General features: G+C 33.7%; 1 protein-coding gene across 6 annotated transcripts; it reads left to right on the top strand.

The window, feature by feature from the left end:
• The first annotated feature begins 163 nt into the window (after positions 1–163).
• Mlf (myeloid leukemia factor) lies at positions 164–14,316 on the top strand. Of its 6 annotated transcripts, none has more exons than XM_088231930.1 (9): positions 227–513; positions 597–772; positions 2,201–2,278; positions 4,643–4,734; positions 5,172–5,274; positions 7,168–7,288; positions 7,370–7,462; positions 9,709–9,786; positions 11,625–14,316. In XM_088231930.1, exons 1-9 carry the CDS (start codon positions 461–463, stop codon positions 11,716–11,718), a joined length of 888 nt encoding a protein of 295 aa, XP_088088056.1. In that variant the 5' UTR covers positions 227–460; the 3' UTR covers positions 11,719–14,316. The 6 variants fall into 6 exon arrangements, with proteins under 6 accessions (XP_088088060.1, XP_088088059.1, XP_088088056.1 ...); XM_088231929.1 differs by having other exon boundaries at positions 11,622–11,943; XM_088231934.1 differs by lacking the exon at positions 2,201–2,278 and having other exon boundaries at positions 164–513; positions 11,625–11,943.
• The last annotated feature ends 2,028 nt before the right edge of the window (positions 14,317–16,344 follow it).

The following is a 16,344-nucleotide window of genomic DNA, read 5'->3' as shown; positions in this document are numbered from 1 at the left end:
GTAGTCGAATGTATTTAACGCACGCCTATTGGTCTATTTGCATTCGATTTAATTCATTAGTTTTGAAATGACTAATGCATTCGATAGTCGGCGTGAGGCTCGCCCATTGGTCTATTTGTTGTCGAGTGAATTCATTCGACTACATGACTGCATTCGGGCTTTCATTCGACTGAATTTACCCATTGAATCTAGTCGACTACTTTCATCGGTTGTATAATCTCTGGTTATAGTTATACGTGTATAATCTCTGGAGCGGTTTTCGTCTATGGATTTGGTGCACCAATATTATGTGTCTAGTGGTGTGTCTTCGACATCTTCGCGTTTTTTCTAGAATATTCATAAATCGTATTTGTTTCTCAGGTCGCTTTTTATTCGTAAATTAGTGTATCAAATTATATATATCGGAGCACGACGCTCAGTTTGTTATCAGATTTATAATTCTTGTTCGCCAATTCCGGAAATGTCCATGTTTGGATCAATCATGAATGATTTTGATGATGACCCGTATTTCGGGTAAGCATAAATTTATGTTATGTGTTGTGACATTAAAAATTAAGTAATGCTTTCAATTAGCACATGTTTATCCGTTATTTTAGAGCACACTTTCGTCAGATGAGGCAAATGAACTCGATGATGAGTTCAATTAACTCCATGTTTTCGGATCCTTTCGGGGCGATGGGTGGACCTTTAGCCATAATGGGACAGCACCATCATCCACGAAATCCAATGATGCCGTTCATGCCAGCAATGAACATGAATCGTCTACTAACTGGTGGGTTTTGTTTTGATTATTGGTTTGTGCATGTATATTAAAAATAAAAACTATTACTGAATCGAAAATGGCAGTTTTTATGTCGAAGCACTAAAAATAAAAACAAGGGAAGTCAAGCTATTAATTGATTATTTTAAAGTGACTTTTCTTTAAAGGCTATTCAACGCCTAATGATACTAAAATGCCTAAAAGCTCTCTCAGTTGGTTTGGAAATCTGCTAGTTGGACACTGATGTTATCATTTAAAAAAATATTTTGGCATAATTTCTGTACCTCAGGGGCAGACGGATGCAAATCCAGATTTTGATGAAATGACTTTTCGATAATCGTATCCAGTTTATGATCATGTCCATTGATTTTGAAGAAATGTAAGTCTTATAATGAAAGAACCAATGTATTAAAATACTGAAAATACAAATGAATACTATAAATTATTAGACATTACTTAGAGAAAGTAGATTCTTTAGTCTTTGGTTGGACATTTGATGTTTGGATTTGCATCCGTCTGCCTCTGAGGTACAGATATTATGTTCGTAAAACACGAGTCCTCTACCTGAGTTCAATGCTCCCCTAATGGTTTTCAGAATCATTTCTTCATGTCCAGGTGGATGGATGACAAACCGAATGTGAAAAGTTTTATTGATTCCACGTTTGGTGCACTTAACAAATATTGTTTTGGTTAACACGCTTGTGTATGGAAACTAAAATATTTTCAGACATTAATGCGAGATGATATTGACATAAATGTAATAGTAGTAATTTCTGCGGTCGCTGTGCATCTATGTTCGGTTAACATGCAGCGAGTAATGTTGCATTACAATGAAACACCCAAATTAAATTATAACTTTTTCTAAGCAGCTGAAATAGTTTTTCTTTTTCTTTTCTCATCTTTAAAGTGATACAAAAACTTAAACCAAATAAATACGCAATGTGAGAGTGTATAAAATATAATATTCCTCAGAACACTCGACCTTACCCTGATAATACACATAAAGTTGAGCGTGTAAACAGGCTTTCTTGACCGCCAATGTTTTCAGTATGTCCAAATGTTTGAAGACAGGCCGAATTTCCTACATAGGGAGTTACTCTGGAAGGAATGGAATAGTTGAGGAAATTTGGATGTTTAAACATAGGCAGAATGGTGAATGTAGCACAGTTTTTTAGAGTGGCCACATAAACCAGCCAATGACTGGTCACGATCCCTGTAAATGCCTAGACATCCATATTCCTTTTCAAGAATGTTTTCGCTCTCTGTTGCAACAAATTTAGAAGCTCCTTAGCCTGGTTGGCCCTCGCAAATACAGAAATGTAAAGTGAATTCAGTCGCTTATGGCTTACGAATGGTTTAATTAAGGTTATTGCGATAATTCGTTCTTTCAAATGTGATGCGGGTGGACAGGTCTAAAATGTAATACAATTTTGTCAAAAGGAATGGTCGGGTCCGGGGTACAGCCGCCCGTGTGGGCGTTCCCCCAGCTACCGGGAGCCGCCGCTCCCCCCTACTCTGGTAATACTCCTCTTCCAGCCTCCTGCTAATTCTCCATTTGTCTGCATGCCTCGGATTAGTACAAACCTACAATTTTATGATCTATGTCCCAACATTCAATACGGGCAGTAAATTATTTTCATATTATTTTTTTATTTACAAAAACATCAATATTAATACAGGCTACTTGACTTTCGGACATGATTGCTTTTGCGTGTGTAAAAATGTTAACTAAGCAAAAGTAGAACGATTTAAATTTAAAATTCAAACAATGCACTTTAAAATATTTATTTGGTCGCGCACTTTTTGAGAATCATCAAAAATTGAATGAATGTACGGAATGGTAAATTGTGCAAAAGTAGAATGTTCATGTTGAGGGCTGCCTGTAGTTAAATAATACTACATTTTGTGAGAAAAGAAAATAAGTACAGCACCCATGGGTGCAAAACATAATTGCATATCGAACCTGGTTGTGGTTCCATAAGAGTATTGTGGACTGAAAGGTCCTAGGTTCAAATCCCACTATAAATCAATTGGTTTCCCATTTTTCCAGCACATTATTTACGATGAATATTTGGGTAAATGATAACTCAAACATTTTTTGTAAAAATAAAAATGTAAATACAGTTGAACTCGGTAAATTAAGCTCACAGAAATAGGAAGATATCCGATGTCATTACATTAAGAAACATTGGTTGACATTTTAGTTGATGTTTCTCTGCACGCATTTACTTTTATAACGAACTACTTATCACGGATTCTGAACGAAATTACTGTCAACAATTGCCCAAAAACTATAATGATTCGAAATAAGAAACTGAGCAGTAAAATCTAAACAGGCGGCTTATTTTAAGGACCGATGCCGGCTTCCGGGTTGATGTTTTCATAGACAACATCGAAAAAGTATCACACACATACAGTATGTATTTTTTTTTTACAAGATCTTCCCATGTAAACAAACAAAATGCACGACAATCATGTGGATCGCATTCGATGTCCTATTAGGCCCAGTTTTTTAATCCAAATTCTTGCCCTTCCTTTTAAAACACATTCACATTGGATGTGTTTTCAATAAACTAAATGTATAGGAAGCAATAATATGAAATTATCTATCGATTGTTAGTAGGTACACGTGCAATGCGTAATGTTATAGAAAATTAAATATAACAGACCGGAACAAAGATTTAATAAATACTTATGGGTGATTGATAATGAAGTGATATTATTGTGATGTCGGCTTCATGTAATGTCAGTGTAATACGAGGATCTAAACGAACCAATAAATGACCGCAAAAAATAAGCCCGCGTTCCTTACGTCATTAACATTTAAAATAGTTCTCATTTATATTTTAAATAGGCTTCTATGATAAAAAGTGCCCGCTTCAAAGCGATGATAAACTCCAATGAGTCCCAATTCAAGGAAAAAATGCTCGCTTGGTCATGATTTTTATATAACTTTTGACAATTTTGACAACCAAAAAGTCTGAATAATCGGCGTGCATGCATGAGAAGATATATGAATGTAGAAAAAGCGAGATCTGTACGCAAAGACAGAGTGATATGGCATTCTACCCTCTCTGCCTACCCTTACGGGAAAACGGCATGATGGTTTGCTTGTTTGTTTTGTCTATGGTCATTGCATAATAAAAGTTACTAGTAGGTGATGTCTGATCAGTTGGATTCTAAACATGTATACTGATAAGAGTGTCTCGTTAATGTTCTTGAAAACTTAAAATAACCTTGTGGAATCGAGCAAATAACAATTCTGCCCCCTATGGTAGAACATAAGATTGTTCAACTATCAGCAAAGTGCATGCTCGATACTTCATGGCTAAAGTTAGTCGATATTCATTATATTCAAATTTGTGGACATTCACCATATTTATTATATAAATAAAACACGAGTGATACTTTTGACACCATATTGTCGGTATACTGGTAAAACCCTCTAAATGCATCATTGACTATTCCGAGAAAAACTGCTTTGAAAGTTTGACCCAACAAATGTTTTTTCAACGTATTTTGGACACGATACGTGCTTATAAAACCATCTTAGTTAAATGGAATTAATGGTTTTCACCAGAAAACACTAAAAAAACCAATTGTGGGTGTGTACACATGATAACTTTGAAACTGAACCTCAGAGGATTTAGAGGATTTTATCAGTCGATATTTACATATATAACTTTGAAACTGAACCTCAGAGGATTTAGAGGATTTTATCAGTCGATAAATACCGTAAAATGACGTAACTGCATTTATAACTTGTTTTCTCAAATTTTGTCATTTAGAGGGTTTTATCAGTATAATGACCCCCTTAAACATTTCTAAATATCACTCCTTTTGAGGATTGTATTTATACATCTAAGGATTGTTTTGTTACAGGTGGGCTAGATGATTCTATGCTTAATGGTCGGTGCAATTCTTTCAGTAGCAGTACTGTCGTAATGTCCAATGGCCCTGATGGAAGACCGCAGGTTTGCATTTAATCCTCGCGTAACAATTGCAATATTTAAAGGTCCATGCCAATGTTGCAAATTAGCAAAACTTCTACTTTACAGGAGAGCAATAAAACACTTTTTACGTTTAGATTATCATCGCACAATGGATAAATGCCATATCTTCATAACCGTATAGAATTGTAAATTTGACACATTGTGCGTGTCCATATTTTGATAAATACTTACTTTAAAGAAAACTTATTTTTGAAAAATTATGATTGAATTTTCGCATATCATGATTATTCCATGAAATGTATTCACAGTTTCCTATTTTTACAAATCCTCAATTTGTTTATGTATAATATTATACTTGGGAATTATTCTCCTACTTTTGTAACCTGTTGTAGGAATTTTTTTATTGCACCAAGACAAACAAAAAAACAATTTATTCCTAATGTTATATTTGACGGTAGGTGTATAGCGCCACAAGCAGTACTAATGTTGGCCCCGGAGGTGTGAAAGAAACTAGGCAAACTGTCCAAGACTCTCGCACTGGTACTAAAAAAATGTCAATAGGTATGTCATTTTTTTGAAATACATAATATTATATATATGTATATACTGTTAGCATCTGTATACTATATTACTATATAAATTACAAATTTTACAAGGGATTACTGTTTTATGCTTTGCCAATCTGATACGTATTTTTTAATTTTTAAAAAATAAGAGAATACCTAATATTTGAGAAGCTTAAATGGCTCGTTGGCTTAGTAAATATGTGTGGCTATTGAATATCTATTACAAAAGCAGAAAATTTCAAAATGAAATTTTTCAGTTATGACTTTTAGCTTACCTTTTATAATTATTGCTAATTATGATAATAATTAGAATTCGAGTTGTGCTGGAGTGGGAATTGTACTCTTTATATAGAATATACAAAACTACCACGAGACCGCAATCCATAAAGAAATATGAGCTCTAAATAAAGGGTTTTCCAATAAGAGGTTTCATTTTGATATTTAAAATAAACTAGTATCTTTTTAAGAGAAATCAATGGATGTTTATTTCATTGTAAAGAGGAAGGTATGCCATAAACAATGGAAAACGATATCAGCCAAATGGCCGCCACGGCTACGCTTGCAGCACCATTTTCATGAAATTTTCCATAACCAATTCGCACATTTGCGGCTGTATGTCCTCGATAACTTTACAAATTACATCTTTAAGGTCTTGAATCGATTGTGGAGCATTGGCATAGACCTTATCTTTCACGTGGTCCCAAAGAAAAAAGTCTAAAGGTGTGTTGTAATCACAAAATGTCGGTGGCCAATTGTGATCACCTATTTGAGAAATAACACGGTCAGGAAACTTTTCTTGCATTGCTTGTCTGGCACGTAGCGCCGTCTTTTTGAAAATAAATGCAGTCCACATCAATATATTCCAATTCCGGCCATAAAAAATCATTCATTATAGCTCGGTAGCGCAATCCGTTCGTCGTAACAGTTGCACTAGCCTCATTTTCGAATAAGTAAGGTCCTACTGCTAGCTTAAAAACCGCACCAAACAGTGACACGTTGAAGATGGAGAGGCTTTTTAACAATCATTCTTGGATTTTCCGAGCCCCAAACACGACAATTCTGCTTATTAACATAGCCTTCGAGGTAAAAATGGGCCTCATCACTGAAGATGATTTTTCAATGAAAATCCGTATCATTTTAATGCATTTTAAGGACCCAATCAGCGAAGATACGACGTTGCTGGTGATCGGCCGGCTTGAGTTCATGTGTTGACTGAACTTTAAAAGCCTTAAGACCTAAGTCTTTATGCAAAATACGGTATAATGTCGTTTGTGGAATGCTTAATTCCAAAGATCGACAAGGAATTGACAAACGTGGGTTTTCGTCAACACTACGGGCTACAACAGCAATATTCTCAGTTGCTCACAGTTTAGATTCTTCACTAACTTGTCCCAACAGCTCAAATTTTTTCACCAGTTACACTATTGCCGGCTGAGAAGGTGCTTCACAATGACCCAAAAGTGCTTTAGTTTTGCAAATTTTTCACCATTTTTGTAGTGAATTTTAACAATTTCAATGCGTTGTTGAAGCGTGTATCGTTCCATTTTTAGTTATGGGGTAGTTTTTACTTTTCAAATGTCAAAAGATGACAGCTTAAAAAGTGACAGCTGCCCAAATAGGGGGCTATTCAAAATGAAACCTCTCATTGAAAAACCCTTTATTTGTCAACAATTTAAAAATATTATGCTTATGAAAACTATATGTTTTTTGTCATAGTAACTAAAACCTTTGTTTTATAATATTCTAAACTTGTATTAATTACTGTTGCAATAATTGAATGACATCGATATCATACGTTTTCAACTCGAATCTCACAGAACTTGTATTAATTACTGTTGCAATAATTGAATGACATCGATATCATACGTTTTCAACTCGAATCTCACAGGCCACCATATCAATGACAGAGCTCATGTGATCGAGCGTGAACAGAATGTACGATCCGGAGACTTGGAAGAACATGAAGAATTCATTAATATTGAAGAAGAGGAAGCTGAAGAATTCAACAGGTAAACTACTTCACTTTCATTCACGTGATATCAATGAAATGAAATACATTTCTAATGAATTACATTGTATACTAATTGCAGAGAATTTGGACAAAGGCTGCGTGGAAACGCTTCTAGTGCCTCCGACTACCGACGCCCTCGGCAACTAGCACTAGCAGCACCACCAACCTCCAGGTATAATTTCCTAATTAGTAGATGTACATTATGAAACACCTAGTTGCATGATAGAAATGTACAAGTTCATTTCTTGGTGAGAAGAACACACCATTTTTTCACAGTTCTTCTTCAAAACAACTATTATAAATTTATTTACATAAATTATTTCGTACTGTTTGTGTATTTGTAAACAAACATTAATGTATGATCTCTATTCTGGGAAAAGCTATAACACAAGACAGAAAATAATACGCCTATAATTAATATTGCAAACACTGTCTTTTTGATTTTTCATATTTAAGGTGCAAAATAAATCGATACAATGACTGAGGAATAATTTTGTTCCGAAACCAGTTGAAATAAAAAAAAAAAATATTTATAAATTTAAAAACAAAGTTTAATACACATGAATATAAAAATTAAAACTGGGTTTTCAACATTTCAAATAAATAAATAACCTGCTCCATACATGTGATAATTGAGTAGATGTTACAATGGAGCTTGCGAGTTTGTAACTTAGTCTGATTGGAGAACAAATATTCATTTGTTTTATGATCACGATTTATTTGTCATTCGTGTATAAATTGATATAAAATTTGCACTTTTTATTTTTTAAATCTAATCAATCTTAATTTTTATGTTTTTATAGAATTGATGTGTTCTTATTTCACGTAATTGCTCATTAGATTTTTTTAAATGTTTATTCTATGCATGATATCAAGTAGGTACCTATTTAGGTAGTTATTACTGTAGGTAGGTATTACTATTTAATTTTGTGTATTAAAATATTTTGTATATTCAATATACTCGTAGTTATGTTAATAATAGATAAAAAGCCAAGCAAGCCAGAACATATAATTTAATCAATAAATATTGAAACTCCTTCTGGACTAATCTATTACAGATCAATGAAGACACTCTGACTGAATGCTAATTAAATACAGCAAAACCCCTGTTTTACGTTTTTCAAGGGAGCAGCGAAAAAAAGTTTCAAACTTAGGAAAACGCTTAAGTGAGGAAATGGAAAACTGCAGAAAAATTGTAAAAACTCTCTTCATTGGGGATTAATTATATTATTTACCTATGATTTTATTAAAAATATTTTGTAGTTTTTCAATCAATACCACAATGTGGTTTTTTTATTGAATAAAAAACATCTTCAAATAATTTTATGTAGGTACTTAACCTTAAAAACATGAAAATAAAAATATGAATTTGCACAAAATGCAATTATATTTGTTTAAACAATCTTCTTTCCCAATTATGTTTATAACTTCAAATAATAATTCTATTGCCAATTTTTTAAACTCTGCATCGTATTTTATTGATGTAAAATTTCAAAATTAGACACTTAAACAAAATGGTCAATTGCACTGAACCTACTTTGAATTTAGTTTGAGACAACAATTTACACATTTTGTTATTTACCTTGATTTTTTTCACCATTTTGGGCAAACACAGCAGGGCGCGGCTTGGCGTCCCTTGACAAATCGAATTGAGTTTCAAAAAATTTTCAACGTAAAACCAGGGTTATTAAAAACGTTCATTGGGGTAATATTTGAATGAGAATGTATGGAATTAAATGGGACCTTATTAGGGAATTAAGCGGAGAAACGTAAAATTGAGGAACGTAAAAACGAGGTTTTACTGTACTGACTTTGCCTTGCTGAATGTATGTACTGGAGGTATGTTGAAGATACAGCTCTCTTCTATGTGCTACTCAAACATACCTCTGATCACATTACATGTAGTATGTGGTTTCCGAGGATTTAATACAGTGACAGCAATCTGATGCATGGTATTGGTGCTGACAAAAAAAAACTTCATTCTAAAGCCATGTTGATATTTGCATATAAAATTCTGTATGCAAAGTAAAATTTGCATACAATTACATAAGAACTCGATATTTTAAATCATAATCATTATTCATACAGATGCACAAATTCTCTGTGCTTTGTTTGCTTTCTAATTTGGAACTTCACTTCAGCGCAGAAATATAAATTGTATGTAAAAGTTATTAGATTCTTAAGATTTGATGAAATATAAGTTTTTGAATGTACACTAATCTATTTTTGCAATAGTATATTTACTTTAAGCAATTTTGCAAGATATTATTTTGCTTTTAAAATCTGTCTTTCTGTTATTAGTATCTTATTTTCAAATGGATTTGCGGGTAGAACCGAGGCTGTGGTAATTGTTGTACGCTGGTTGTGTGTAGTTTGTAGTGGCAATAGTAAAGTTAGTGTATGTGCATGATGTAACAGGAGAGAGCTGATCTCCAGTCGCCGCCCACTGCGTCACATATCCAGCTCCTCGGCTCTCACTACTCCCTACTCCCCAAGGTAAAATTTTATCTCTGCTTTTATGCACTTTTAAAATTTTTTGATATCTTATTCTTCCTGTCGCCTTTATTAAAAAAAAAAAAATATGTATGCCCTCACTCAGGCTATGCCTCTGTGGGATTTTTGTTTGTTTGTGTGACATGTATTTTGGTGTATGAAGAACATTTATTGAAAAAAACAAAAAAAATACAAGAAAATATTTAAAATAAAAATTAACTGTACAATTTAAAAATAACACTCTTGTCATATCTTAGCAACTTAATGGTTAATTGATAAAATTATTAATGGATTGGCATGTCTGACATTGATTATAATTGACCATTCTATTTTTTTGAAAATTGAAATATTTCATCCAATTTGAGGATAAAATACATAAAGAGCCTTATTGATTCATTTACAGATTTAAGAGTGTTAAGTTTAATATGGTGTAACGTAACCCTGGAATAAGGTCCTAACAAACTTACATACTTCTTTGATCCATATTTGCTTCTGAGGTGGAGAGTATAAAGCTTACGCCAAACTTACCTTAGGGTGGAAGGTAGTTTGAACAAAGGTTATGCATTTTTAGCACAGTTATTGGTGACTTCTTCATACATGTTTTAATTTTAAAATGCAAGTCTATGTTGCTTACATACATACGAGAAGTGTTAAAAAAATAACGGGAATTTTTGTTTTTGAAAAAATATATTTATTTATTCATCTACATTAATGTTTTCGCCTTCAAAATAGTCTCCATTAGATATTATGCGCTTGTGCCTGCGATTCTTCCAATCCTCGAAACACTTCTTAAACTCGATCTTTGGGATAGCCTGTAGCTCTTTCAGCGATGCGCTTTTAATGCCATCTATGCTTGTAAAACGACGGCCTTAAAAGGTCCTCTTTATTTTTGGAAATAGGAAAAAGTCACTTGGAGCCATGTCTGGCGAATATGGAGGCTGGGGGATCGTTACAGTATTGTTTTTGGCCAAAAATTCAAGAACTAGCATTGAAGTGTGAGCAGGTGCATCATCATGGTGCAAAAGCCATGAATTGTTTTACCACAAATATGGGATTTTTTTTCCCATTGCTTCACGCAAACGGCGTTGAACTTGTAGGTAGTATTCCTTATTGACCATTTGACCTCGCGGAAAGAATTCATGATGCACTATGCCATTAAAATCGAAGAACACAGTGAGCTTCACGTTCGGTTTTGGCGATCCAGAATGCGTCCACTAGGACAATTGAGCATTAGTTTCGACGTCATATCCGTAAACCCATATTTCGTCACCTGTTATAACACGTTTCAGTAATCCTGCATCGTCGTTGACTTCATTTATTGACACCTGAGCAACTTCCATTTGCCTCTGTTTTTGTTCAAAATTCAACAATTTTGGAATAAATTTTGCTGTAACGCGTTTCATACCCAAAACATTTGAAAAAATTTCATGGCATGAGCCAACTGTCTTCAACATCTTCACGGCTATCTTGGAAACGCTTATACCACTCATAAACTCTTTTTTACTCATAGCAGACTCACCATAGGCCTTTGTTAACATTTCACATACTTTATTTCTTTTTTTTTAACAAATGAAAATCGCCGAACTCATAAAAACACGTCTAACCTTAGCGGCTGTCACAAAGTAAACAATGAATACAGCTGAAATTTTTAGCATACTTCAGGGGCATGTATACCAACATAAAAAAATAACAGTAAAATATAAAGTTTATATTTGAAGCAAACATGAACAAATTAAATTAATTTCATGAAACATAATTATTTGTTTTCAATTATATAATACTGATAAGATTATATGTATAAGTATTTTATACATATTACAAATACAATCTATTTTCAGCAGCAGTTCCGCTGTGAGGCAGACATACAGTTCCTTACACCCGCAGAGGACCAAACAAAGAAATCCCAAGCACCACCACAATCACCCTGATTATTGAAAATCTCTTCTCATCCTCTCTACAATGGCAATACACTATTTTTGTGTCGTCTTAATGTTAATTGCAACATCTAATGATAATGTCAATACTTTTTTTGTATTTTGGCTCAAAATTAGTTGACATCATTTAAATTCTAAAACTAAATGCGCACGCTACTCCCATTTATAAGTGCTTTGAAAATGTACATCATTAATAATTTTGATGCAATAAAATATCTTTGGAATGTATAAATGTTGATTTAGCTTCTTTAGTTTGTAAAATTTTTCATTAAGTGGTAATTGCTACATATAAATAACGGTCGATGGGAAATTCAGCTTCTTTCAAATCACGTTTCTTATGACGTTATTTCTCTTATATACCTTATTTAGCCCTGTTATGTTAACCGAGTGGTGTATGAAGAATATAATATTTAGATGTCAGATTACATAAACCAATTTCATAAAGGTGTTAAATATAAGTTTAGTGTAATATAGATGCCTTAAAAAATAAAACAACATGTCAAATATTCTTCTGCATACGATGTTTAGTTTAGCTTTAGTCATACATAGTCCCAAGTTCATATTTCTGCTGGTTTTATTGAAATATGCCCCCATAGTTTATTTTTCAAATTTGATATGCGTAAATCCTTTTTTTAAATCTACGAGGTCTGTTCAAAAAGTATCAGACTTTTATTCATAAAAACAACTTTTATTGAGATACAATTAAATAAAACTAATCCTCTTCAAAGTAGTCCCCTTGAGCTGCTACACACTTTTCCCAACGATTCTGCCACTGCAGGAAGCAACGCTGAAAAGACTCTTAGTATGGCGCGCAGGTGGTCCGTCGCAATGTTCATGTCTTCCCTGGTCTGAAATCTGGTCCCTTTCAAAGGCATTTTCAGCTGGGGGAATAGCCATCACCAGTGATCACTGCGTTGAGAAAGTTGGGATAATTGATCACAGTCTCCAGCATGTCTAGTGCGATCCCCACGCGAAGTTGCTTCTGCTCAATTGTCAGCAACTTTGGCACAAATTTTGCTGAGACCCTTCCGAGGGCCAAATCTTCAGTTAAAATGGAATGAATAGATCTAACACTAATGCTCGCTCCATCAGCAAGTTCTTTGATCGTTATTTGACGATCCTGCGTGACCAGGGTCCTTACTTGATCAATGACAACATCAGTTTTGGATGTTGAGGGCCTACCGGATCGTGCTTCACTCTCTATTGATGAGCGGCCATCTTTGAAGCGGTTGTACCACTCTTTTTATCTGTGTGGTGCCCATTGCTTCCTCCGCAAACACCTTTTTTAATGTTGCGGATAGTTGCCACTTGAGAATCCCCAAGCTTTAAATAAAATTTGATGCAGTAACGTCGTTCAACTTTTTCTGTCATTTTGTTAGAACTAAAATCCAACGACAATAGCGTACACATGCTCACTCTTCAACGGCGTGGCAGCGACTGAGTAGCGCTGTGGTCGTAAAAAAAATTGAGCATGCACACAAGGTATACCTACAAATGGTCATCTAAGTTCCGCCCTCAAAGTGTTATTTGTTTTGCCAATAAAAGTTATCGTCGGATACTTTTTGAACCAACCTCGTATATGCATAAGATCTCTCAATGAAAGGATTACTATGATATTATTATGTATAATTTTTCTTTCTTGCCCTAACATATCTGGGTGATAATATTTAGTTCTGAAGTAGAATAATATTAATAAATCTTTTATTAGTTTTATTTACTTTTTGTGATTTGATAATTTGATTATTATTAATTTGTTTCTTTAAAAGGGCTTTGGAAATTATTGATTTGTTTTAATTTAATGATCTTTGTCTAATTTATATAGCTCCATTTTTATGAATAATTACTTCAAGGGTGTTATAGTACTACGGTAAAAATAACATAAATTGTGCTGTTAATGTTTGGACTGCCTCACTTCAATTTTTTTATTATACATTCATTTTAATGCTGAGTATATTATTGACAATTCTACACGAATCTTTGACAAAAATAATTTTAATGAAACCTATTAAAAATATGCAATAGACTAATTTATACCAAAATAATTTGTACCATTAAAATAAATGGCCACAACTTTTGTTTGGTGAGACGCTCTAAAATATTCCAATTTATTTAACTTAATGTTTTAATTTTCCTTGGATGTTATGTATTTTGATCAGCTAAAACAAATAATTTATTTGTTAATCAAGGAACCGGTAAATATAATTATTAAGATAAGTGATTTGGGATAATGTTAGTTCCTAGTGGTATTACAATATCGGCTTTAGGAATGGTAAGTATAAAATATCATAATAATATGTGAGTTGCTGTGTATTTTGTGTAAATTATTTTTTCTGAGATGGTGCCTGTTTAGTTAAAACTTTCTACTCCTTGGATACCGATTCTTAAACTCAATTTTATTTGTATGTAGTAAAAATGTATTTAAGATTCTCGCTGTGGTGTAGTTGCATTAAATATGTATATTTAATGATAGGAAATTGAAATGTAATAAACAGATGATAATGTGATATCTTGCGTTATTTTAGTGAGAAGAGAAATGTTTGTTTTCCATTTGTGCAAGAATTACTGTTTTCAGTTTTAATAAAATATAATAAATATCAAAGGAGTTATTATTTATTTGTTAATTGATTCGTCCTCTGTTCTGAGACAAGTCTTGGATGCATTTAAATACTATTGTTTATGAACATTTATATTGGAAGCTTGGTTTTATTATTTTTAATTGGCATTACTAAACCAAATGCGGAAAATTGTAAAGTAAGTATATGAATAGAAAAATGAAAATCGTCTGAAATACTTTTTCTGGGTGGGAAATACTTTTCAATTTTATATATAACTAGCGTACCCGGCATGTGTTGCAATGCCACTCAAGGAAAGTAAGATTTTATATTTTAATTCCGGTTATTGAATCGCTTTCGGATACACATTGTTTTGCTTCCTAAGGTTTTCTGACGCGTGAGCAGGCCACATACGTCTGTCCTTGTGAGAAGTGGGAATTTTCCAAATTTAATTTGTTTTTTTTATTCTGAAACCTTTGAGAGCGCGCGCACAACTCACCAAAGTTTCATCGCGGTCGGATGAACGGTATAGGAAGGCATACAGGACAAACAATGAAACATTTTTTCATTTTAAAATAATTTAGAAACCTTCGTAGGCGTGTGCACAACAACGCACTTAAGTTTCATCGTAATTTAATGAATGGTATAGACAGCGTTCGGCAATTAGTTTTGGTGGCAGGCTGTATGAATACGAGGTGTGTTCAAAAAATAAAGGTAATTAAAAATTTTTCCAAAAACTTTTTATTTATTCGTCTACATTAATGTTGTCGCCTTCAAAATAGTCCCCATTAGATATTATGCACTTGTGCCAACGATTCTACCAATCCTCGAAACACTTCTTAAACTCTGTCTTTGGGATAGCCTGTAGCTCTTTCAGCAATGCGCCTTTAATGTCATCTATGCTTGTAAAACGACGGTCGTAAAAGGTTCTCTTTATTTTTGGAAATAGGAAAAAGTCACACGGAGCCATGTCTGGCAAATATGGAGGCTATGGCATCATTACAGCATTGTTTTTGGCCACAAACTAACAATAAAATGTGAGCAGGTGTATTATCATGGTGCAAAAGCCATGAATTGTTTCACCACAAATCCGGGTGTTTTTTTCGGATTGCTTCACGCAAACGGCGTTGAACTTGTAGGTAGTACTCCTTATTGACCATTTGACCTCAGGGCAAGATTTCATGATGCACTATGCCAATAAAATCTAAGAACACAGTGAGCATCACCTTCACGTTCGACGGCACTTGTCAAGCCTTTTTCGGTCTTGGCGATCCAGAATGCCTCCACTGGAACTATTGAGCATTAGTTTTGATGTCATATACGTAAACATTTGAAAAAATTTCATGGCATTAGCCAATCGTCTTTACGGCCATCTTGGAAACGCTTATACCACTCATAAACTCTTTTTACTCATAGCAGACTCATCATAGGCCTTTGTTAAAATTTCACACACTTTATTTCATTTTGTACACAAAATTTGATACAAATTCTTTGATTCATTTGAAAAAAAAGAAAATCGACGAGCTCATTAAAACACGTCTAACCTTAGCGGCTTCCACAGACAAAGTAAACGATGAAGGCAGCTGAAAATTTTAACATACTTCGGGGGCATGTATACCAATAAAATAAATGGACATTTGGACTCCCCAAACCCGCGAAATTAAAAAATGTGCATTATTTTCTGAACACACCTCGTATGTCGATTCATTTTGGGGGCCACGCGACCATCAACGTCACTCATATGGCCCCCAAAATCTTTTTTTGGTTTTAAATCAGCTGTGTTTGCCTCACATGTGCTAAACCATTTAAATCCAAGAATTGCTGTGATGAAATAATTCAATTTGCTATGACTTTTTAATACAAAACATGTCGACTACAACACTTGTTGCTCTGAACATTCTGATTTATGAAAAAAAAAAAGTGAAATCCTTGATTGATGACCGGGATTCATGTATTACTGTGGTCCATTCAGGAATTCAGTTCTCGAAGAATGCATTTTGTTTTCTAAAAAGTTTTTGATTATAATTGTTTTTGATAAAATAAGGGAGTTTTGGGTGTAAAAAAAACTACAAAAA

The sequence above is a fragment of the Micrasema longulum genome, unplaced genomic scaffold (genome assembly GCF_059751315.1).
Source record: "Micrasema longulum isolate JH-2025_06_02 unplaced genomic scaffold, ASM5975131v1 h1tg000934l, whole genome shotgun sequence".
In the NCBI taxonomy this organism is placed as follows: Eukaryota; Metazoa; Arthropoda; class Insecta; order Trichoptera; family Brachycentridae; genus Micrasema; species Micrasema longulum.
Note: the sequence above shows the minus strand (reverse complement) of the source record. Positions and strands in the feature narration are given on the sequence as shown.